The sequence below is a fragment of the Thunnus thynnus genome, chromosome 23, assembly GCF_963924715.1.
Source record: "Thunnus thynnus chromosome 23, fThuThy2.1, whole genome shotgun sequence".
NCBI lineage: Eukaryota > Metazoa > Chordata > Actinopteri > Scombriformes > Scombridae > Thunnus > Thunnus thynnus.
The window spans coordinates 16,322,147-16,347,264 of record NC_089539.1 but is presented as its reverse complement, the minus strand read 5'-3'; the positions used below and the strand labels follow the sequence as shown (position 1 = coordinate 16,347,264).

The 25,118-nt window shown below is 40.5% G+C and overlaps 1 protein-coding gene across 2 annotated transcripts; it reads right to left on the bottom strand.

Annotated features, from left to right (window-relative positions):
• Positions 1 to 1,472: 1,472 nt before the first annotated feature.
• hgfa (hepatocyte growth factor a) lies at positions 1,473 to 24,748 on the bottom strand. 2 transcript variants are annotated; one of them, XM_067581815.1, is made up of 18 exons: positions 24,506 to 24,748; positions 20,703 to 20,865; positions 20,452 to 20,564; positions 19,712 to 19,826; positions 15,208 to 15,350; positions 14,890 to 15,010; positions 13,898 to 14,016; positions 11,712 to 11,883; positions 11,371 to 11,522; positions 10,150 to 10,243; positions 8,806 to 8,945; positions 6,198 to 6,230; positions 5,855 to 5,963; positions 5,688 to 5,762; positions 3,715 to 3,852; positions 3,322 to 3,428; positions 3,074 to 3,207; positions 1,473 to 2,668 (listed from the first exon to the last, which is right to left on the bottom strand). In XM_067581815.1, exons 1-18 carry the CDS (start codon positions 24,561 to 24,563, stop codon positions 2,492 to 2,494), a joined length of 2,163 nt encoding a protein of 720 aa, XP_067437916.1. In that variant the 5' UTR covers positions 24,564 to 24,748; the 3' UTR covers positions 1,473 to 2,491. The 2 variants fall into 2 exon arrangements, with proteins under 2 accessions (XP_067437916.1, XP_067437917.1); XM_067581816.1 differs by having other exon boundaries at positions 11,371 to 11,504; positions 24,506 to 24,747.
• Positions 24,749 to 25,118: the final 370 nt, after the last annotated feature.

Genomic DNA, 25,118 nt, shown 5'->3' with positions numbered 1-25,118 from the left:
AATGCACTGAGCTATTTACATAACGGTAAATTAAATAACAGTTAAAATGAAATAAGAGCATGGTTGACAAGAAAACAGATCAATTCACAATAAAATTATATGGTCCATCACTAAGAATATTTGATGTTTGGTTTCACTGTTATAATCAGTCAGTCACGTTTAATGTTTTTAAGTTTTATTCCGGTAAATTTCATCTTGTTTGTAACCTGCACAGGGCTACTGAGAGGACTGCATGTGTCCTCAAAACACAATAAAGGCCACGCTGATCATTTTTACTTCAAAGTACTTTTTGGTATTTTGAACAAAGAGCAAAATGACTCACTGACTGGTGGGAACATACAGTCCATTGTCTTAAAGCCTAATGTGTCAATGTTTGTTCCTTTATTGTACCAGTTTTCATGTGATAATCAGAACATTCAACTCAGAGCTGAGAATAGAATACATGGTTAAACTTTCAGGTAAGAGCCACACAAACACAGTAAAATACAGTCCTGTTAATGCTAAATGAGAGGTGAATCACAGGGCCATTGTGGTATCATTTAGGGAATTTAGGGCAATAGGTATCATCTGGCCTTTTGAAAACGTTTGCAAATGGTCATAGACTGAATTATTTAAGAGAAACACATCCATGTCCAAGTCTAATTAGCTAAGTAAATTGTCATCTAACCTCTAACAAACATCAAACATATTTATAATATTTCATTAATTGTCATTTTGTTTATCAACTAGAAATGGCCAACAACAGGTAGCCAATGATATTGTAATTATACATCCTCAACTGTAGTGGTTTGTTCCTTATTGATTAGGCTTCAGTTGCCTAATCTGCCTGAATTTGATATGTTTCCACATTGTGTTTTGTTGTAAACAAACTTTTAAGAGTTTCATTATTATAAATTATTTTATTGTCTCTATTTTAGCTAGTATTTGAAAATATTGGCAAAAAAACACAAAATTCACATAAAACAACAGCCTTGAAATATAACTGTGACTATATGAAGAATGGTGTCCTTATCAAATTATTTGATGTTTGTGTGGCTATTCCATGGGAGTCAAATGCCTTCATTACTCTCAGAGCAAAGAAACAAAAATCTGAATATCACCAAAATCTGGATTCAGTTTACAACAATGTAATCTCCTAATTAAAAAAATAAATATACCTAACTACTACTTACAAGCTACCAGTTTCTTTAAATATTAAACATAATCAGAGGCAAGAAGAAGCCAATCTGATGTTACTAAGTGAACCAAAAATATTCCAGATCTATAAGACCTATAAAATCTTACAGCATGGCAGAAACATACTCAATAAATCTGCAGTTATGCACATAAGGAGTCACCTTCTATGAAACAAAAAAAGTATAAAATATCCTACTGACCACACACAGCCCGCCAGGGGCCACAGTTCCCTCCAAAGTGGAGACCAAATAGCCATGTTATATTTGGCATGGCTCTTCTCTCTCTCATGCTACAAATATTAGCATAAGATTTGGAGCAGTTCGCTCAGTCCTACTTAGACCCTCTCATGGGGAAACTAACAGTTACAGCTAACTAGGGAAAAGGTAGTCCAGCTACTGCACACAATTAGCACTGCACAGTTTGCCAAGTCTGCTGCAGTTCGCTTTTCAAGCAGCAATGGTGTATCTTACATACTTAACTAGTGGTATATCTGAAGCCATTTTTGAACTTACCGGACTCACAGATGTGGATTCTCAGATATATTCTCGCAGGGACTTTTAGGGTCTTTACTACCTAATTATGAGTTTATAATGACCTTTTCATGTTTTTGCTTTTCATCTTTTTTGGTATTAGTATAGTTCTTTGTTGGACTCTTTTAGTAACTTAATAACATTCATCACTGTTGAAGTGATATTTGTAAGGTATCCCAAAACTTATGAACAGATTAGTATATTTGTTGACATTAAGGAACGCCATTTGTGTCCATCCACATCACTTGTGTTGGAGGTAAAAAGATGTTTTGCAGTCCAGCACAACACATAAAAAAACAAGAACTCTCAGTCACAGGAAGCTACCGCATGAGGTAACCATCGTGAACTGGATTCTGTCCATATTCAAGTATATTCCAGGAGACAATACTGAGTCACAAGTGTCATTCTCATTGTCTTTGCATGGCTTCAGAAATTCTGAACATGTCAAAATACAATTAGTCCGCCGTCCATGTGCCCAAGACTTTGGTTGTAAAAAAAGGTATTAAGGCTAACAACCTGGATGTCTTCATTTGCAAAATGAAAGATTCCATTTGGATATCCAGTCTCGATTGCTCCAATCACTAGTTTCTGACCTCTTCATAAAATGACAAATTCGGCCACAAAAATCCCAAACTGGCCACTTTCCATAAGGTCATTTTCCTGAAACTCATTCCTCCCCTGTGGTCCATGTTGGAGAGGTCTTGGAATTTTCTGGCCCAAAGCTGCGCCTCCCCTTAGAGGTTGTGGTACAGTCCTGGATGGAGTTGATTTTTCACACCACACCATCAGTTCCTCTCCAAACTGGGGTAAAATTTGAACACTTTGTATATCCACTCAGAGTAGAAAGCAACATTAACAAAAAGTGCAGGCTGCGATGAGGCACATTTTGTCCTTTGGATGCTCACACCGATGATGACTTTGCGCTCATGTTCTTGGCAGACCAATGGGCCACCATTGTCTTTCTGCATGGACAGGATGGACAATATTATGTCAGTGAGGAAGCAAGCTACTAATGACATTATGCTGTATTCCATTGTATATCTTCAAAGTAAACCAAAACCCAAATGTCTAAAACACAAAAGAATGCTTAAAAGGTCAGTTCACCCAAATTACAAAAAACTGTTTCAATTTAAGTTGCCAAATGTTTTGAGATATTCATCATTGAAACTTCTGCTTCCACCCAAATACTCAAATGTCTTTCCAGAAAAATAGTCCCAGTTAATAGTCCGAAGATAATCCACAGACCTCACTGTGGAAACTAGATATCTACAATTTTTGTGGTTAAATTGGTTAAAATATCTTTCACATACTGTACATTGATGTCATATGTCTGTTTCATGATGCAGAAATAGATTTGAGATCCTTACATCACATACACCTTCTCCTCTCTTGCCGCCAGCACATATCCTGCTTTCCCCAGCATCCCCTTTGATTTGTGAGCACATGTCATTGTTGACCATTGGCATAGTCACAGCATTCAGTGTCTCATCACGTTCTGTATCTGTACAGAGAAAGATACACAAAATAGTGAGTGTTTGATGTTAGAGAAATCCTTTTGTCGTAATAATGGTTAAAGTGGGAAGTGGCTTGGTATATGGGTGAAAGAAGGCAGTACTTTTGGTTTCCCCCCATCCATACATGGTGCAGTTGGTGCCCTCGGTGATGTGACACTCTTTTACTGGAAGATGAATAGTGGAGGCACCCTCAGACACAGGGGCAGGACTAGGACAAACATAAAAATAGTCATAAATTATAGTCACAATAAAACATACTGTATGCACACAAATAAAAGTCCCTCCTCATAATACTTAATTTTACTTCATTTTTGAAGTAACAACATAAAATCAATGTGGTAAAATGATAAATTAACTAAAATTTTAAAAATTTGGGCGGGAAAAAAAACTACCTAATCATTTGTATCATACTAACCACAGGCCTGTTTACCTTATGACTAGTTACATGCTAACATCAGAACTCCTGGAGACCTACTGAGTAGGTAAGTACTTACTCCGCTAGTTTCAGCATAACCAGGTTGGATCCTTCTGGGCCACAGATCAGACGAGAGATGCGTAGTCTTGGGTGGTTTGAGGACTCATTGAGCTGCCGTAGACCGACCTGCACACTGTACTCCCTGAGATCTGGAACACTGATGACCACAAGGACCATTGTAAGATTTTTTTTCACCCTCTTTATCAATGATTTACTTATCAATGATTTAACTGATCAGAGATTAAACTGATATTAGCAACACATTTAGCAAAAAATACGATCCCTTAAAACTTTTTAGAGAATTTTAGAGATTCTAGAGAAAATTAGTTGTGCACAGATCTACAGTGCTCTTACTTTTAAAGGTAAAGTCAGCGATTCTAATCCAATACACTTTCTATCTGATGTCCATACACAGCACTCTGTAAATGGGCATGTAAACACAGTGGCTCAGAGCGAGCCACACAACACTGCTCTGGCCAATCAACAGCAGGGGGCGTTTGTGCTCATGCACAGGACAGAGGGAAGTCATCAGAGCAGCTGTCTGTGTGAGGACATGACAGTCTTGCGTCAGGGAAGGCTTGCAAACTGAGTGAGGCCGTGGCCAATTCACATAGATAGTGTTTTTCTCACAGAACAGATACGCTTCCATTTTATTACATGTATCAGTCCACACTGAATCCTAGGCAGTTTCACTGAGACCCCCCCGTGTTTTTTATGTTCTGAAATCTGTTTCTGTCACGTATAGTGAAGCGTAATCTGAGCAGGCAGCTGTTTAAATCACACAAATATCCTGCTGTATATGTGTTTTCAACTTATTAACCGTATCAATGAATCAATAAATGTAAACACTGTAAATTTCTCTCAGCGGAGCCGACATGCAAACTATTTGGTTCAGTAAATTTGTGCTGTCAGTCAGCCTGGTGAAGACAGTTTGGCCGGCCGCTGTCCTCTCAGCCCCCCAGGAGCTGCAGCTGACAGACGGCTGCTTCTGTGGTCAGAGATGTTGAACTCAGGTTGAGTGAAAAGTGGGGAGGCCGCAGAGAGACGGAGAGTGTGGATGGACTGTTGTGCTCACATGAGACGAAATTTTTTTTTTCTGTTCGTGATAATGTGTAAGAGGAACAGAAGTGAATCTACAGCTGATGCATTGCTCTGAATAGTGCCATATTTCTCTTTTGGTCGTTGCCTTGGAGCTTCTGAAGGAGCACGAAGGGAGGGGTTGTTTGGGTGTTTAGTTCAAACATCAACTATCTTTCTCCAGAATGACTCTACCTTTAAGCACTGTGGAGCCAGGGCAGTACATTTATTGTACACTTCATATATAACAAGAAATTGCAATAAGAATTGCAATATTGTATGTGGTCAGATGAATTATCTGCAATAGCTTTCAAAAAGTTGCTGCATGAAAAATAAAATAGGCACATTTCTGTATTCATTGCTACAAGAAATCTTTACAAACCCACAATCCTAGAAATTTAAATATCCAGTATATATATATATATATATATTTTATATAAAACCATTTCATAGAGCAAACATGCACATTGTGAAGACATAACAGCAAGACAAGAAGCAAACCCTGGTTCATTCCATGACACAAACTGCGCCTAAAGACATCAGCTAAAAGCTACTGATCTACCCCATATGTAAAGTAGATGCAGTAAAGTACTGTACATTACTAGAGAGATAAGGACATTTTCATAAAGCCACTACTTCAGATGTAGAGATAATATATGTGTATGACAGGCTTTGACAGAAGTTAAACAGGCCAAACAATTCTGTTCCATATCTCAGGTCAGGCCTGTCTGGGAGTGGGTAACTCTCAGTAAACAGGATATAGCCTGCATCTTTACTTTAAACATTAGAAAAGAGGGGCAGTAAGAGGAAAAGAAACATGTTTAAGATATACAGTACATGTAAGAGGTACATGAGAGAGGGATTTGGTGAAGGTTAGAGAACAAAAAGGATAAGTATCAGAATGTGGAGCATTACCAGGACGTGAAGCATTGTTGGTCTGTCAAAACCCAGTCTTCTCTGATCAGTGAGCCACCACACAAATGAACCTTCCTGAGAAAATATGAGAACATGTTTTTAACCATTACAGTAGATGTAAAATCATTAAAGGGATATAGGAAATATACAGTTGTAAAATGACTTACTCTCTTTGGATGCTTACAACCCAGCTGCCATCTGTGCCTTGAACTTGGTGTCCTCCAACAATTCTGGTGTTTATATGCACAAAGCATGATATCTTGGGTCTGGTTAGAGCTAGACAAGAAGACATTTGTGATACTCTATGTTAGATGGATATATTATTTACATTTCAAAGGGAAAATGTTTATTAAAACTTTAAAAAGCAACCATAAAATATGTTTTTTCAGGTAAATGACAACAGAGGGATGTGATGTAAAGAGTAAAAAGCGAAAGGGCGAAAGATTAGAGATAAAAAGACAAGAGGAGGACTAGACTGGTGAAAGCCAGATAAGCAAAAATTACACTCACCCTCTGGTTGAGGAGCCACTGTAGCTGATTCACCTGATAGAATTAAAGCAAAGCACATCAGTAAGAACAGACCCAGCAGCAGGAAATAATTCAGAATGCTGACCATACATTGACACACAAAGCATGAAACCTCACTGAAAAAGACACACTTCTACACTTTATAAAAAACTTATCTGTCAATCGGCATCATTGTTGCAGGCTATAGCGGTCAGCAACCGCAGCAAATAAATTTGCTCAAGACCTCAAAAACTTCACGGAAGACATGTTTTACATTATGGAAATTATTGTGCGGCCATTCGAAAGAAGCTCTTCTATGCAGCCAGACTGAAACCAGCCAAAGGGGGTCCAGCCACTTGAGTGTGTGTTTTCTCAAGTGATGACATGGAAAGGATGGCAGCAGAAACCTGCATCTGTTTGGTGTTTGAACATTGTGTATTCTGCACCAATTGGATAAAAACATGGCTAACAGATTACATAAACCACTAGCTGTTTGAAAAAACAGTTATGACCCTTTAGTGGCAGTCAAAGAAGGCTGCAAAGCTAAATCATTTGTGTTATTTTACTGTACTGTATGTGCCTCCATATACCACCACTCTGTCTCCTATACTAGATGCCCATTCATGCTCTTTCAGAGGTGCTGGACAGTGAAATACTTGCTCTTTAAAAACATGCATAAATTGACAAGCAGCTGTGATGTGTGCTGCATTGTTCACATACTTGCCGGTGTACTTTGTAAATATTTGGAGGATTAAAGGGAGCAGGAAGGCAGATCAAGTACAATCATCCTTGGCTGACGTCACAATATCTTCCTTGAGAGCTTTCCGTTTTGCACAACATAAACATGCGTTACAATATTGTTAATGTTAAGATGACGGCAGAAGAAGCGGAAACCATGACAAGCTCTTTTGTTTCTCTTCAAAACCTTTTTTATTTGTTATTGTTGTTTGCTCAAATACTTCTGCTGACCTTACTCCTTATCATAATACACTGTCCTCACCGTTCATGGGCTCAATTGCTTGCTGTGGATGCGTAGCTACATTTCAGACCATGTGCACAACTGACGCTCTGATGGAATACAGGATATGTGGAGTGGCATTCATGTGTATACAAAAGCATGGTGGTTACGCCATGAACATAAGTGGTGAAGAGCTCCCTTCAGATGTTGGACAGTGCCAATTTTGTAACTTTCTGAAGCTAACAATTCACACCTGCTTTCCGCAGCAATTAGCCAGGTACCCACAGGTGTGAAAACACACAGAACTCCAAACACTGCAAATACTTTTCTCCACATTCCTCAAATTCCTACTTTCACCACTGCTTGTGCACTGCACAGAGTGCATCTGTATAGGCAGCAATGGAGGCGCTGTGTTTGCCCCCAAACAGGGATCAAGTCCTGAATAACAGCGCAGATATATGGACACTCCTTTCACAGTTCTACAATTTTTGATTAAACTCTCACACCTTGTATTAAACGTACAGGAGAGGTTGTACTCTGCTTTATCCTCCTAATTGGTTCTGGAAGACCATGCACCTTATTTTTCCCCAAATTTTGGGGAAAAGGCTAGTTTACTTTCTTGTTGAGAGTCAGATGAGAAGATTGACACTCTCATGCCTATACAGTAAATACAGAAAGCCAGTAGCTGGTTAGCTTAGCACAAAGACTACAGCACAAACAGCTCCAACCAGCACCTCTAATGCTCACTCAAAACATTGTATCTCTTTTGTTTAAGCCTCACAAAAACCAAAGTATAAAACCGATATGTTATGGGTTTACAGGTGTTTCAAGTCTTTGTGCTAAGCTAAGCTAATTAACTGCTGGCTCTAGCTGCATATCTACTGTAGAGACATGAGAGTGTTATTGATCTTTTCATCTAACTCTCAGTGAGAAAGCAAATATTTGCCCAAATGTCAAACTGTGTCTTTAAGGGTCTGCTAAAAAGATCACTTAAAACTTGCACTATACAACATGTGTGTCATTCACATCCCTTCTACTATGGTGCTCAAAGGGTCTGTTAATATTTATGGCTGACATAACGCAGACCCTGTTTCCACTTGGTTTTAAAATGCGTCTTGGGCGATCGGTATACGACCACCAAGACGTATTGTGACTCTGATCACTCAAACCACTCTGGGATGCATTTGACCACATATCTTTTGTAGTGTAAACATTAATGCATCCTGATACATCCCTGACAAGGATGTAACAGAAAAATATGTCATCAATGCAGGACATGGTGGTTGTTTTAGTGATAGCTCTCCAACACCAAATTACTTTGTCCTGCCAATCTAAACAGTTGGAATAGCCCATACATATATACTAGTTCTTGAAACATTTTTGTTTTCTTAGCTGGCCCATGCAGAACAAATCTGGCACTTGTCTGGTGATAGACTGACGTAATATGCGCGGGGCCCTTTGATCTTCTAGCGGAAGTGACGTAGGCAGTAAGAACACAAGTCAGAACACAAGTGGTCAGCTGGACACCTTGGAGACGCATGATAGACACAGATGTGAACGGCAACGTGTCTCGGTGGTGTAAACAGCCTCACAGATGCATCTGCTCTTACAGAGACAGACATTAGAAGAGACAAGATTATTTAAGTCACTTACAGTGCTTCAGTTTGCAGTAGTCCCAAGCCAAGCGGTTATTTGGGTTGGTGTAACACCAAGGACCATGCTTGTCCTGGTCTGGGTTCCGGCAGTAGTTCTTCTCCAACCCTACATGGGATACTGTAGAGTGAGAATCCCCACTGTAAAACACACAAATACAGATTCTCATATTCCATTTGTTATTTTGCACATAGTGTATCAGAGCTAACACTGGGCCATGTCTTATGAAGATTCATACACACTCTAAAAACACACAAGCATGTGCATACATGGAGTTGCGCATACACTATCACGCACATACAGTACATAGACACTGTGAGTAACCATGGTTTGCCTGGAAAGTCTGACTCTGGCTTTCCTATAATGCAATGAATCCTCTGCATTTGCTGCACAGAGCCCGTAGAAGGAAACGCAGAGTTTTGTGAAGAGTGCTCATGGGAGTATGAAAGTATGCACTCTAAGCATTCGGCAGAGCTCAGACCAGCAGGAGCCACATCCTCTATGGAACGATTTGGTTGTGCTCCTGATTTGTAGGAATTCACATCTAATCGTGTGTCTTTTTGCAGCGTTCCACTTTGCTCTGCGAGAATTAAATGTAATCTGCTCAGATATACAAAATACCCCTGAAAAGCAATTACTAGGTAGGAGTTTGGACATACACACACAAGAATAATGCTAAGCGATGGGCAACAATTTGTCAGGGGGTGAAGATAATTTCACTTCCCAAGAGAATGTTAAACAAGCTGTAGCTCTCAGCAGTTTTTCCTGGGCTGACCCTTGACCTTGAGCAGGGTAGACTTGCTGGCTGCAGTCTACGCGAGGGAGCTGATTGGCTTTGATCTACTTTCCTCAAAAAAGCACTTCCTGGGGTCAGGGGTCGGCTCTGGAACATGTCCATCTGTCTGTGCCATTTTGGCTTTTAAAATTCCTGTAAATTAAGTAATTCCAACAGCCTGACTTCAGCATGAAGCAACAGCACTGGAGTGGGCAACCTTTCCGTCAGGATGGGTCAGTTGGAGAGCACCCCAGGGTTTCCTCTCGTCAGTTAGATGAATAATAATTGGGCCTGGTATTGACCCCTGAGGAACCCCTGATTTCCTCTTGCTGTTTGTTTTCACTACTTAGCTTCATTCATACGAAAGGGATTTTCACAAGGCAATGGGAGCTAAGTTCTCAACAAACACTCATCAACAGAGCTGAAAAGAATGTCAGCTTCTCTAGGAAATATTCGCAGTGTTTCTCAGTACAGCTCAAGCTTGACTAAGAGTTAGCAGGAGGTGCACAAAAACATGTTTATATGTGGATTCAGTTTTCAGCATTTCAGCATGTTCAGCATTTTGTTACCTGTTTATGTGATGTGTCCAGTCTGCACAAGGAATCCCTGATCGAGTTATGGATAAAGTGCCCCGGTATGTCTCTCCATTGGCTTCATAACACTCTGAGGAAGAACAGGATGAAGTCATTTTATCTGTTCATGTTAAATATTCCCAGGAGTGCAATGAATGACTGAGCCCAGCAGTTTCTCAAACACCTAAATGCAATCGGTGAGTGGGCATACTCACTAAAACACATTCATGCATGTGCAGACACAAAGACCTATTTTGGGTTTATGCTTCTCTTTGTGGTTTGGATCAATTTAATGTCAAGGGCCCCTGTGTAACTGGTGGTTCTCAAATTTGATACAACATTTAAATCTAATGATGTCTGTTCTTAAACAGAATCAGAAGAGGGCCTGTAGTCAGTGACTGGCTCCTTTTTGACATGTGTGGTCTTCTGAAATATAAAGCAGAGAAACATGGGAAATGACAGCACACACTATTGCCAAAGTCTGCTGTTTTTGTTCTTCCATTAATGGAATTCATTCGGCAGCATGCTGCCATGTGGCCCAATCCTACGGGAGCAATACAGAGAGTGTCAGCGTAATTCCACTTTGCAAAAACATGACATGTCTTTTGAAGCATTTACATGGATATTGCATAGGAATTTATAAGATATTAACCATTCTTTTGAAGTTTGGCACTGAGAAAAAGCTCTGGTATTCTTAAAGGAATATTTCGACATTTCAGGAAATACACTTATTTACTTTCTTGCCAAGAGTTAGATGAGATGGACAATACCACTCACGTGTCTATATGGTAAATATTTAGCTAGGGTCTGCAGTTGGCTAGCTTAGCTTAGTATAAAGACTGGAAACAGGAGGAACCAGCAAGCCTGACTCTGCCCAAAAGTTATAAAATCTGCTTAATAGCAACTCTAAAGCTTGCTATTATATCTCTTTTGTTTAATGCATACTGAAAAAAACTGAAATGTATAAACAAGTTGTGGTTTTACGGGCAGTTATGTGCCAGAATATTTCTTGGCAGGGCGCGGTAACTTCCTAGAGTCTATGCTGGTCGCCTGACGAACTCATGGTGATGAGAAGACTCCAAGAAGACACTGTGGATTTTGTTATCTTTGGAAAGAGCCATCAATCTTCTCATCTAACTCTTGTCAAGCAAGCGAATAAGCATGTTTCCCAAAAATGTTTACCCATTCCTTTAAAATTTAACTTGTAGAGTAATTTACCCATTTTTTGTGTGGCCTCAGCATCACACCTGGGGATGTGGGTGCAGTTGGCTATCCTCTGATTAGGGTCTGTAGTGAAGCACCATGGGTAATCTGCACCATCAGGGTTACGGCAGTAGTTCTCTCGGAGGTCTCTATAACACACACAAAAACTACAATTGAAATGATGGTGCTGATGACTGTATTTTTGCAGCAAAGCTATCTATTTCAAGTTTCACTTTCAGTGCTTTTCTTTTTGGCATTTCAACAGTCAAACACACAAAATAAACAGATTACCTCCTTGACAAAGTTTAAAGAACTGAATCCAAGCTGTCAGGAACCATGAAACATGCATTACTCACTTGCATTTGAAGTTCTTAGGAAGAAAGGAGTGGTTATGGGGGAACTGGGAGTCCCAACGCTGACATGTCACACCCTCTGGAGTGACATTCATTGTGCCTCGGTAATCTGTGCCCTTTCCCTGGACACAGGATGTTGTTACATTTACATCTGTGTCTTCATTGGAGTTAGAGTCTGGTAGAGAAATAAAAACACAACATAAAAATTGTAATTGTGAGTGCAAGCATGAGAGAGAAGGCAACGGAAAAGTTTCTTGAAGAGAGTGAGATGCAGAAAATCAAGGCAGGAAGGAGGAAGGAGGGAGAGAAGGTGGGAGATATTAATCCCCAGAAGAATGTGTCATGTTTAACCTAGAGACAGATGATCAAAAACAGTAGCACGCCCCCCTCCTCTCATCTGCGATAGGAAACTTTTTGTGTATTCATAACACTGGTGCCCCACATTCTTGCACATAGGGACATCCACAACAAGAAGAAGTTATTTAACTTGCTGACATCACAAAATGGTACAGGTCGTTGTGATAAAAACTTGGAGCCTCATCATATTTATGAATAATTCTTTTTAAATTAAACATAAAAATTATGTTTCTGGTGAATTTGTTTATTGCAGCCCAACCAAATATATCACATCTAATCCAAGCCCCAGTCTGGCTGGGGCAACTTTATCCTCAGGAAAACTATTCCAAACAATTTCAGATGGAATTCTGCTTTTCAGCAGTGTGGGGATAGCAGTACATGAGGAGCAACTTCTCCCCTCCGGATTTCTGTCTCTGTTTCTTTAGCCTTTGACAAATGAGATGGGAGAAGATGGAGGAGGAAAGGGAATGTTTTGAGGCATAAAGGGGAAGGCGGGTGGAAAAGAGGGATTCTTTGGCTTGATGTAATGCATGCCAGTGTCTGTGTGCACTGCGTAGTACAGGTCAGTGGTTTTTATCTTTCTGAGGGCAGGCATTGAGGGATACACACATCTGGACAAATGCAGATCATCCGCCCTTGCTGTAAATCATAACATGTACTGTAAATACATGTGTGTATGTGTCTGACAGAGACAAAGAGAGAGGAATATTTCAATGTGCCTGCAAAGAAAAAATGAACAAATTCTCCAATCGCTTAACCTTGTTTTGGCAGCCATTCTTTCTATTTTCCCCTCTGTCTTTTATATTACATATGAAAGCAAACGTTATCTCAACTATAACTCTGTCGACACACAAGTCTCAAAAATCTTTACAAACGGTAGCATATAAAGTTCACTTGTTCCCTGTTTGACCAACAGTCCACAATCCTAATACTTGTAAAGCTGGAACCAATGAATGTTTAGTATTTTCACATGATAAATTACTTAAATGATTTATCATACCAAAATAAAATGACTATTTAAACTTACATTATATATGTAAGCACCAAATTAAAGGAAAAACCAACATCAAGTTTCTCTAAGTCTAATTCTTTCACAAGATATTCCATCATTTGGTGTTGAAATCTAGTGACTGTGAAGGCCATAGTGTATTTTATGCTCACCAAGCCATTCAATGACATATCTGCATTATGTTTCTCCACTCCACTTTTTCTTTAATTTGTCACTTCTTTGTTTATATCATGATGTTCATACCATCTCCGTATAGTAGCCTTAATTGTAATCCTCTTTTTAACGGCCCTTTATCATCTTTGAATGGTCTCAGTAAAACACTTCTGTCTCTCTGAAGTCAGACCCTCCCCTTTACAAACAACCTATTTACTCTCCCTTGTTGAGGTAGAAGGATTTGAAGCCAGGCACCACATGAAACACCAAGCTGGGTAAACAAAAGTCTTAAAAGACTCCGCATGGGAGAAGGGGGGCTTATTACTCGGCTCACAACTACCCCCAAACCCCCAAAGTCCCGTATGTAACACACCCCCTGGTGCCCTCAAACCACTAGCTTGTAGTACCCAACCGCAATCTGTCTGTCCAAAAACTAAGCCAGGAAACCTCAACACTATAATCTTAAAATGGCTATCTAACCGAGTGATATGAACTGTTATAACATAAAGAGAACTAGATATGGAGGAAAACTAACAGAGTCATAAATATGAATAACACAATAATTTGGTCTTCAGTTGATTTGTTGATGAGGTGCTCTGTCCACAAAGCTCTCTGTCAAATGGTGAATTTATGGGGATTTTAAGTACATATACAACGCGTAGACTCTTACCACACACAGTGATGTTGCAGTACTCCCATGGAGTTTTGGGATCCGTGGTGTAGCACCAGGGACGCATACGATTATCTGGGTTACGACAGTAGTTGTCCTTTAAATCTTTGTCCTTGTACCTGAGAATAGAATTGAGAGGACACAGTGAGGAAAGAAAGAAATTAGAGGGGAGAGAAATAAGTCACAACAACAGGTGACGTCTACCTCTCCTGAGATTTAGCATCATTATCTTCGCCAGGTGTAAGCCTGGAGGGGATCATGTGTTTGGTTGTGTGTGTGCGTGTGTCCATGTGTGCATCTGTCCGCAGCTAATCTCACATACTACTGGACCCATTAGCCTAATAGTTTTGTGCACATTTATGGCTGTATGCTCAAGGACCTCTCATGGTTGCGGTGATTCACAGTTTTTGAAAAACCTATTTTATAACGCCATTGAATGCTGACTCCTCACTCGTCTTAACCAGCAAGTAGGGGCCACAGGTGACCAACAACTGCTTCAGTTTGAAATCTTGTTTCTGCCAGGGACAACCAATCATGCCTTGTTGCCATGTTAGATCAATCTGTGCCAAATTTTGGTACCTTGAGAGCAGGTTGTGTTGTGAATTCAAAAAAATATTGATAAGATTCCTTATGAGCCTATCATGAAGCTTAGACTTTTGTCTTTTTAGCAGTCCTTGTCTATAGCAAAAGGCATTTCCAGCAATCAGCTAGGCTAAAAACAACGCTTACTTTGTCATGGCTCAAAAACTGACATTCATAGAAAAGTTTGGTCTCATCTTGAACTGGAGCATCTGCAAATTAAATCCATTCTTATATGAGATGAATAAGTCCCTGTTTTTGTTATCTTCGCTGAAATCTTGACTGTACACACCTGGCAGAGATCTGTACTCCGCTGAGTACACTCTTGTAGTTTCTTTATGCATCTGTTATGGGTGTGTGCTTGCGGTGTCTATGAGAAATGTAAATATGTGATTATCAGCTTTGTGGCTTACTTTTTGGGCTGGAAGTGGTGTTTGTGAGGCCTTGCTGAGTCCCATCTCTGACAATCCTTGCCGCTCTCTGTATGGTCTACTTTGCCCCGGTAATCCTCTCCGTTACACGTAATACAAACCTCTGTCAACACAATTCAACATTTATTAAAACCTTCTCTTCTCTGGCAATGAATGGTAGAGTACTTGTAAACACAACTTATGGCTTTTAGAGAGAAATAAACCACATAAACATTGATTAAATGCCCAATCACATCTCAGTTTCTGCTTTCTAGTTGCCCGAATCTAATTGCCCAGTGATATTGTTTGGGAGAGTCTTACCCTCTGAACACTGTGGTATGCCACACTCCTCAGCTCGTACGTTGGGATCTGTGGTGTAGCACCACGGACCACCAGGATCGTTGTTGGGATTCCGACAGAAGTTCTCCCTCAAGTCTTGCGTTGGGTACCTATCAGGATAAAACCTACAGGGGAGCAGACAGACATTATTGAAAGTGTTAACTGATACTGTAAGCTGTTTAAATAAATTTTAGGGAGTGCTTGCACGCTCGGCTGCTCCAGAAGTGTATACAGTACCGTACATGCCCACTACTGCTCTCAGTAACAAGGCAAATAAATTCAAAAGGCATTTACATTAACATGTAAGTTTCATTCTGAGAAACAGTAGTCCCTATAGTGTGACAAGGTTCCATTTTAAATCCTAGGATGATCAGACTTAGCAATTCTATGCAAAATAAGTCATCAATACGTTTCGCCTCTCCAGGTTTGCACCTTCTGCATGATCGCCTTACCAATTCCTACCATATCCCAGCTCCCTCATGTGTGAAGCAGCCAGACTCTGTCACAGCACAGTGACCACCAGCAGCACAGAACAATGCTACGAACCACTTGGAACAGCCCAAGCAGGTCTTTTGCTGGCAGCCTTTGAACACATTTAAACCTAATCCCTCTCTGTCAACTGCTACATCATGTCAGTATGAACATGCGACTATAAGACTATAAGAAACAGAACCTAGCTGGTCCACGGGATCCCCATACTAAATGGACAGTGTGTGAAATTTGTCTTCTGTCAGGACAGGATGAAGAAAAGCTGGCATGTCATCACCCCCTGATCCATGCCGACCGCATTCCCCCTCCCACCCAGGGAGACAAAGAGAGAAGACAGAAGGAAAAGGTTTGGGTATGCAAGAAGGGTGAAAAGAAACAAGTGACTGACTTAAGTGACTTAAAAAAGCACAAGTGAGCATAAGAGAGTGAGCAAAAAGGCAGGAGCATGTTTCTTAATTAATGATGTAAAAAGAAAAAAACGTGCTGGAAAAGAAACAGGAAAAGAAAAAAGACCCAGAGTCCGCCCTCCCTTCAGCAGCTCGTCTGAACACTCTACCCCAGGCAATGACTCTTTTCTTGGGGGAGTCTGCTGTACTCTCCTCTCAATGCCCTGGGGCTTATGCAAGGCTTCTACACTAATGCACAACATTATTCAACCCAGAACTAGAGGAAAGCTCAGGCATCTAACTTAGCCAAAAAGAGAGAGACTGCAAAGGAGAAAGAAAGGGAAACACTGTATATTTTTACCTACAGAAAAATATAATAGGGTTAAGACTAACAGCAGCATTTCACTTGTACATATAACAAAGACAACACACTTGTTCCCTTCCAAAGCAGCACTGTGCCAAGTGCCAAAACTCACATCTGTTGTGTGTAACTCACAAGCTCAATATATTTCTGTCATAATACAGTATCCTTAATTTATGAATGGAATTACAAGGGTCCTCACTTTACAAAACAGGTTGCATCTGGTGAGAGTCTGTAAAAGGCCAAAGCATGGGAGCAAGTTAGCCATAATGATGTTGCGCTAACAGATGTTAGCCAGTTATTCATCTCCTTGCCAAAGTCTGTTCCCATAGGAGCGCAGGCAGACACTCTGCACACATGCTTCACTCTGGGCCGGCTAAACATATTGGCTAGATTTTGGATATCACTAAAGATGAAATCTAGACCTGAAGTAACTGCTGCAAAATGTCTAGCAAAATGCACCTGGTGAGTATGGAACAAACATGGTCATGCATCAGTGCTAAAGCATCCAAAGGACTAAAGTATTCAAAGATTACAGCAAGCAAGCAGGGATTTTATGAATCATAACCCTGCAATAATGGATTTTTTTGGCCACTCGGGGGCAGTGGAGAGAAGCTGTGACCACAACACTCATATATTATCATCTTTAAAGTTGATATGGCATAAATTGTTGACACGCCAAGCAGATACAGAGCAACATAAGTTTATCAACAAGAAAGTCATGTTTTCTGGTCACCTGGCAAGTTCAATATCAATTCTACTTTTAGCTCTGTTTTGGTCTCCGCCAACCCCTCCAACCACCAACTACTCCTAGCTCTTTATCTCCTAATGCTCCACTACGTTCACTAACTAGTCACTAACTTTGCTGTTTGTGGCTGGGCAAGAAGCATTACAGAGCATTTTTGCTGAAAACAGCAGCCTACTGTGGCTGAAAATGTTGCTGATGACAGTGGCGAGAGTGAACCAGAACTGTAAAGTTGCTATAAAAACAAAACAATGAGCTAAAAGTTGCTAAAACACTCCATAGAACTGACGGGAACTGCAGAGTTAGGTGATACTTCTCTGTGGGTTCATCGCTACAAACAACCCCTTTCACATTGAAGTAGTCATGTAATCCATAATTAATATGCAAATATTTACATCTGCCATCAAAACACTGCTGAAGTATCTTTACGCAATTGACATTAAATCCAAACTGCAGGGATGTGTTTCTGTAGCTGAGTGAGCACTCTGGCCTCCCATTGGTTCCTATGAGGATAAATAAATGACTGAAATGTTATCTGTTATTATTAATATGCACAGAAACATTCCATTCTCCACACTCTGCTGGGCATCAACACACACTTCTTACAAAGACCTGGTTCAAACACTAAATATAGACAACAGGTGGAAGTCCCATTCCTGGAAGGGAACCTCCTGAGAAATCACCCCTGCCCCACGGTGATCGGTCAAGCATGAAAATAATAGTTACCTGAAACTCAAATGGTGCGTGGTTCATTATGGTGGTAATTCTCACGCAGCGGGACAGTCCCATGTTAGGTAACCCCTCAGTGGCACTAAATCTCCCTTAAGTAAAGCTCCCTCTGACCCTTTGAAAGTTAAAAGTTGCTGACAAGCCGGGGCAATGTTGTCGGATGTTACATTTGCCATCTGGGAAGGGGACTCGAACCGTGTGTCAAATAAACAATGACAAAGCATTCCTAATGTGAAGAGCTGCTTCAGGAAAAGGAAGGGAGGATTAGAGGGACTGCATGTAAGAAGAGGAAAAGAGAGGAGCACAGAGGACCAACACAGCTATGTATTTTAATTTGAGGGATCAGTGAACTTGTATATTCCCTCAGCATGTCTGTCGCTTTGTGAGCTCAGCTGGACAACAGACAGAACATGACTTCAGTCTATAAATCTCTGCTTTCTTTCCTTCATTCTACCTCCCCTCTGTCTCTTTTTCACTCTGCACTTCTTCAAACTCTTATTACTCTGTCTCACAACCCTCCTCCCCGCTGCAGTTAAAATGTCTCGTAACTAATGAACACTGCTAATGAGATGCTGGCACAGAACCATCTTCGCAAATTTACTGATCTTGCCTCGCTGAAGCTGAGAGAAAACATCTTTGGGATACACCTGATGGCCTACAGTGCAGCATAAAAACAACCTCATTTGGGAGGACATCCCTGCATGTGTTGAAAGAAATCTGACTTAACTCTGGATAAACGTTCAACCGTCTCCAAACCTCCACCTTCCTTTAACCCCCGAGGTGCAAGGAGATGATCTGAACATCAGTAAATCAGTTTCTGGGGCCTGTTCAATATCAGGCACAGAGAAATAGAGAAGAAGCATCCAGGAAGGTAATGGAAGCCTAAAGATTACAGAAAGCGGCTTTGAAGGCTGCTGGTTCAAATCTAAAGGAATCTGGCAAGGGGAATGGAATGATTAACACCTTCTCCTGCTGAAAGACCTGTTGGAGTGCTGCCGAGCAAGGCACTGTGCCCTTAGGTGACAAGTGAGTATCTGTAACTACTCCACCGATGTCAATCTGTCAGTATGTCAGTCAGTCCACCACTTTGGTCTGAAATATCTCAACAACTCAGTGACAATTCTGTCCCTGGATGATGAATTCTTCTGACTTTGGTTATCCATTTCATCTACCACCACCAGATTGACATTTCTGGCTTTTATTAAAATGTCTTGACAAGTATTGGATGGATTGCCGTGCAATTTGGTACAGTTATCCATACTGCCCAAAGGATGAATCCAAAAGACTTTGGACTTTTGTCTCAACATCTACTGGATGGATTGGCACATAAATTTGTATAGACATTCATGGTTCTTAGAGGATGAATCCTAACATCTTTGGCATTCCCCTGACTTTTCTTCTACCACCACCAAGACCTTAACATCTATGGTTTTGAGTGAAATGTCTCAACAACTATGGGATGGATTGCCATAATATTTGGTACACACATTCATGCCCCCCTCAGGATGAATTATAAAGCTTTGGCTTAACTTTCATCTAGTACCATCAGGTCAAAATTTGACCAATATTTGCAAAGCTAATGATATTCCCATTCTCAGCTGTAGTTTGTGTTTAGTACTAATCAGCAAATGTAAAAATACTAAGAAGCTAAACTAAGATGGTCTTTACGGTAAAGATTACACCTGCTTAGCATCAGCATGCTAACATTGTCATTGTGAGCATGTCACTGATGTATGTCTTGTTTTGACTTTTGTGGTTAAAACAGAGAGGACTTACGTGTGCTCATTGATGTTATTATCAGACCAAGCTTGGCAAGTTATGTTTGACTTTGTCCAAGACCTCCTCCCTCTGTAGTTGTCCTTGGTGCCGATGATACACTCCCTTATATAATCTGAGAGAGGGCAAAGGCATAAAAAAGCTTTTGAAACATCCATTCATGTTCTCACTTTGATACAAGTTGTCCATGTGTACTCTTTTTCTGCCAGTTTATACAGTGTTTAATCAATTAAAAGTTCATTTGCATATGCTGTCTTGACCACCTGGACTTTATTTTGGCTTTGTCCATGTATGGTCAATAAGATTTTTTTACAGCAAGCATTTTAGTATGTCCCAGTTTGCTTGTTACTCCCAAAACAGACAACTCCCTGAAGTTCATTAAATGTCACCGGAGGGGAGTTTCTGTAAATTTCTTCAGTAAATTCTAAAGTGCTAGATTACACAGCTTGCGCTAGAGAAAGCCTTTGCGGTCTGATTGTAAGCAATGAATTTTTTTGTTTACACTCCACTCAGGTCTGCTACATGTTTATGCGTGCTTCACTCTTCATCGGAGTGATTAAACAGCAGGGAGATGGCGGGTTAGTTGCTTTTATTGTGTCAACAGAGAAACCAAAGTCCTTAAAATGCCAACACAAGCATACTAAGAACAACAACCTAACAACCCACAACCACCAACAAACCTCTTCTCATGAGAAAAACACGAGTACATGATGTCAGCCTCTGAAATTTATAACATTTACCTTTTTTTTCATACAAAGTGAAGTTGGTGTTGGCCTGCTTCTGCACACCGTGTGTGAAACGGTCAAAGGGAAGCAAGTGGCATTTCCTGTTGTGCCTTTGAAAGTTGAAAGCCCTGTAGAAACACACGGGAAGTAGTTGAGAGATGAACGACTGATAAACAACAAAAATATGTAAATACTGGCGAGGCAAAATAGAACCTTAGAAACCAAGAGCCAGATTTCAGAGAAACAGAAGAATAAATGTATCTCACCTGCAGTTGAAGTTTTTCTTGACCTTCTTGCACTTGCGGGCGCAGTGTTCCTGTGATCGGCTACTTCGTACCAAAGAGGGCTGAGGACAGTCTGTGCAAACCAGCATGTGGCTCTCAGTCTTCTCATACTTTTGTAATGACTGGTGAGTCCTTCTACAGCAACCTGGAAGAGCATGACAACACATGAGAACACCTACCTCCATTATTTGCCACAGCCAGTATATTAATTTCACTGTTTCCAAGCACTGAGCTTCCAGTTGTCGTTGACATCCAACTCTGCAATCATACAGCTGTCTTGAGTTTACACATATACACTTGCAGGTCTTACTCATGACCATCTTTCCCATCTATACCATCTATTCCATAGTGCATAAACGCTGCATATGTCATGTGACCCAGCAGGTGTAGTGGCCAGCTCTGTGAAGACTATGTTTGTCATGGAAGGCGGCATTGCTCATTCACACCAACTGCAACTAAGAGGACAGTTTTGACTTGTCTTCCGTCTCTGTTTCGCTTCACATCCTCTAATTCAGACGCCCGTGGTTACTTGATTGCTTACTTTGACATTTATTTTTTAATGTTAAATATTATTTTCCTCTGCATGTGTTAAGTAGCTCAATGTGATTGAGAATAATGACAAAAAACTCCTTTTCAGATTTGTTTTAGAGCGCATCAAACATTAGTCTAATATTGGGGACACATGCCCTAAAGTCTCACTGATAACTGATGAGAATATTCCCTTGAGTTTCCTTCTGGTATCTTACAGCTTGAACACTCTTGGAAAGGAGGAAGTGGAGCAAAGTTGAAATTATTTCACTGTTGAAATGTGTGGCCAGCTGTTAATGAAAGCATCCTTCAACTACAGTTTGCTTCAAGCCCCATGTTTGCATGTTAACAACCACCTTCCTGAATCATACTGAAGCATCATTATGGATGTCTTGAACCCGCTCCCAACTCTGCTATCCTGTAGCTCTTCATCACCTTCCTTTAGATCATGCTTCAGCTGTGCTGGCCAAACCGAGGTATAGCAGACAAGTTTATGTGTCATAAAAGCTAGTATGAAGTGTGTCCAGGATCAAAGCCCGGCTCAAAATGCCCCCCAGCACTCCTGCTTCAAACCGAGGTAGCTGTCTGAGAAATGCAGAGTTGGTGCTGAACTGTGAAGACAGCCAAGAGAACAGAATGATGTCCATCCAACAGGCTGATATGCTGCGGTGTCCCAGTTGGAGATTTAATGCTCATGAAAGCATATCTCATATTTTACTACTTTCAAAAGCCAACACAGCTTTTTCAGCAGTTTTTTACTACTCTGCTGTATTTGTTATGTTACAGTTTTATGTTATTGTAGATGTATTTAATGGAAATCCATGATTCCAACAAAAACCCACTTCAATAACTTGACATTCATGACTCTTCAACAGTCATGAAAGTCTCATTAGAACTCCTGCTGATTAACCACAGTGACATGTAGTTTATTCCTTTCATCTTGAGCAACACGAATTACGTTCATATTTTAGGGGAACAAAACAAGATGCACTTAGAATTCCTGTCACTCAACATTTTTACTAACTGATAAAGTTTTATGTAATGTCTCTCAGCTATTGGCATCCAACACTCACTAGAAAACACACAGTACAGTATATGATGAAAAACTGGAGAACTGTCAAAGTTGCAAAAGGACACTTTTTATTTATAGGTCTTTGTTGAGAGCCATTTCTTTGGAAGAAGTACACAAGATCCAAGCAGGTTCAAAGGCAGGACAAAACCATATTTTAAGAGCATATCCTCTGTGATACAAATCGTTCATTTTTACCTACTGGAAAAAGAGCCCATCCTTCAGCAGAATGGAGCTCTACTGTAAATGCAGTTTCTAACGACTACAGCAACATCTTTACATGCATTATGTCTTTAGTTACTATAGTTTTCCGTTTATAATTAGGGGCAAGTGCGATATAAATCACAAAGGAAAATCTCATGCTACTGAGTTACAGCAACATGCTCTTGTGCCAAGATCCGACACAAGTCGTTGTGTGTGTACTTAGGATATTGTAAACTGTGGAGCGTTTAGAGGCTCCTCATGGTTGAAAATGGTTTTTGGGGAGGACGTGTTATTAATGTTTGGGCTCCACTGGACCACATCTGGCACTCATCACAGTGTTGTTCCAGCCCTGATGTCTGGCCAGGCTGCTCAATTAGATTTCACTTAGTCTCTTCCTCTCCTTGCAGTCAGACTCCTGCTATCTCCAAATCCCAAACATTTGCTGAAGTTGAAGATTACAATAAAAGGTGCTCAAAGGGTGAGTGAGAGCGATGAGATTTAATAAGAAGAGGCAGCAATAGCTTAGAGGAACAGGTCTGATTGTCCACTCTGGCTTGGAAAATGTAAAAGTGAATGACACTCTAACCTTCCTCAGAAACTCACACTTAAGCCCTTGAGCAAAGCATGGAAGTGTCAGCTGGATAAGTACTCCAGTTAACCTTCTTTGGATAGCAAAAGGTCACTGATAATCACAAAATGTGTAAATTTAAAGCAGTGCATGGAAAGATTTGTATTATATGAACAACAGGAAAGTAGCAGGTTAAAGGGGTGCCTCTGTCTGGGAATTAAGCAGACATTACATCTGCTTCAGAGAGCGCAAAATGTGGAACATGGGCTCAGCGGCCAGATGTTACCCCCCCTCACCCCCCCACCCCCACGCCCCTCTCGCTCTCCCTCACACACACACAAACACACCCCTTTTCTATCTCTCTACCGGGACAAACGCACGAATACCACAATCCGGAGCGCGCATTTTACTTTCCCCAACTCCAGGGCGGTCACAGGTCAGGGTCGGCACCCCCAGAGGTGGTAACTATGAATTCAGTGCTTTATCAGCGGGGCGGATGTAAAGCCGGGACAGTGTCTGTAACCACCAGATAACCTGCGCTCGTTTGGATGCGTTTTAGGGACTGGCGGTCGTGCGTGCGCCCTGGGTTGTACTGCAACATTACATTATCCTCTCAGTAGCTGGCGTTAGTCCAACAGATGTAAGAGTGTCTATTACTCAAACTGGATGGCCACGACCTGTATAAAAAGTTTTATGACAAAGCAGTAACATCAACAGATGTAGGCTACTTCAAACCAGGCGCTTTGGCACGGGTTTTTACATTTATGCGGCTAAAAATGGGACGGTGCACGTCCTCATTCTGCAGGAGGAAACGTTCAAGTGTCAAATATTATTGCTCAAAACACTTCAGTTTTAATACATCTTAGGCAATAGTTTCGGCATTAGACCCAGTTGTGAACTGTAATAACGGGACCTCCAGTAGGTCTTGGAAAGGAGGAGCAGTTTAATGAGCTACTCAATTATTTCATTCAAGTTTTACTGTTCAAAACAGCTACTGAATGTTCTTCTTCAGAAAACAGCCTTGAGGGAAGTCTTTTAATAATGGAAGACAGGGCTTGATCAAGTTCATTCAGTACCATACTCAATAGTAATTTTTAAAAAATGATTCTGTACACACAACATAGCATCAATATTTTATGTAAAATACTTAAAGTCAAGTCCTGAGTGTCAAAATCATAATTGGCGCATAAAATGAGAAATGGGAGATTAATTGGGTTTTGCCCACTTTTCTAACTAGTTTGATTTTTTTTTTTCATTCTTCAGTGTAATTTTCTGCAGTGTTGTGTCTACAAATCCCTTTACTGCACATGCAGAAAAAGAAGAAACCAAGTTATATTTTAACATGAGGTTAAATGACACAGATGAATCACATACTATAGCTGATACAGATATTCAACACAGCTCTTCATGACTTACCTGTATCCAACACCACAACACACACCAGAGCTTGGTAAATCCATACGTTTGTCCTCATGGTTAACAACTTGGGAGCAGTTTAGAATCCGAAGGTTTGTGCGTTAAAATGAGTAGAGAGACAGAGTCGGTGGTTTTATGGAGTGCAGAGTGGCTGATGATGACCAGCAGAAGACTCTGCTTCCTCACACAGATGCCACTTTTCCAAGAAACCACACGTCCTCGGTTCAACCCCCTTTTACTTGAGTGTGTACTCCTCTCTATCAGCGTCTCTCCTCACTCCTGTCAAGTCTTCTGGAATAAATAATACAACTTCCGGCTATTATTTTCAAAATAAAACTAAAACTAATTGCCTTATGTTCTGCTTTTTTCAGATATTAAGAGTCAAAATAAAAAATAAATCATGTATGAGGGTGAATTCAAATAAAACTCCACTTAGTTTTCTCCAAAAAATCACCAATCATCAAAACCATTTTAGCTTATTTTATAATCATTTAAGCTTAAGCAAGATTTTAATTACTCAAACCAGTTAACCAGAATAAGCCAACAGTGGTAGAATAGTTGTAATGGTTTAATTGTTCTGTAAACCACTTATCTGTGCAACTTTAAAACGAAA

Coding starts and splice junctions, on each gene's coding strand:
- hgfa (XM_067581815.1), bottom strand. CDS start 24,563: ATGAGGACAAACGTATGGATTTACCAAGCTCTGGTGTGTGTTGTGGTG. Junction 5,964..6,197: donor AGTGGCTCCTCAACCAGAGG/GTGAGTGTAATT, acceptor CTTCTTGTCTAG/CTCTAACCAGACCCAAGATA. Junction 3,208..3,321: donor TGGATGGGGGGAAACCAAAA/GTACTGCCTTCT, acceptor TTCTCTGTACAG/ATACAGAACGTGATGAGACA.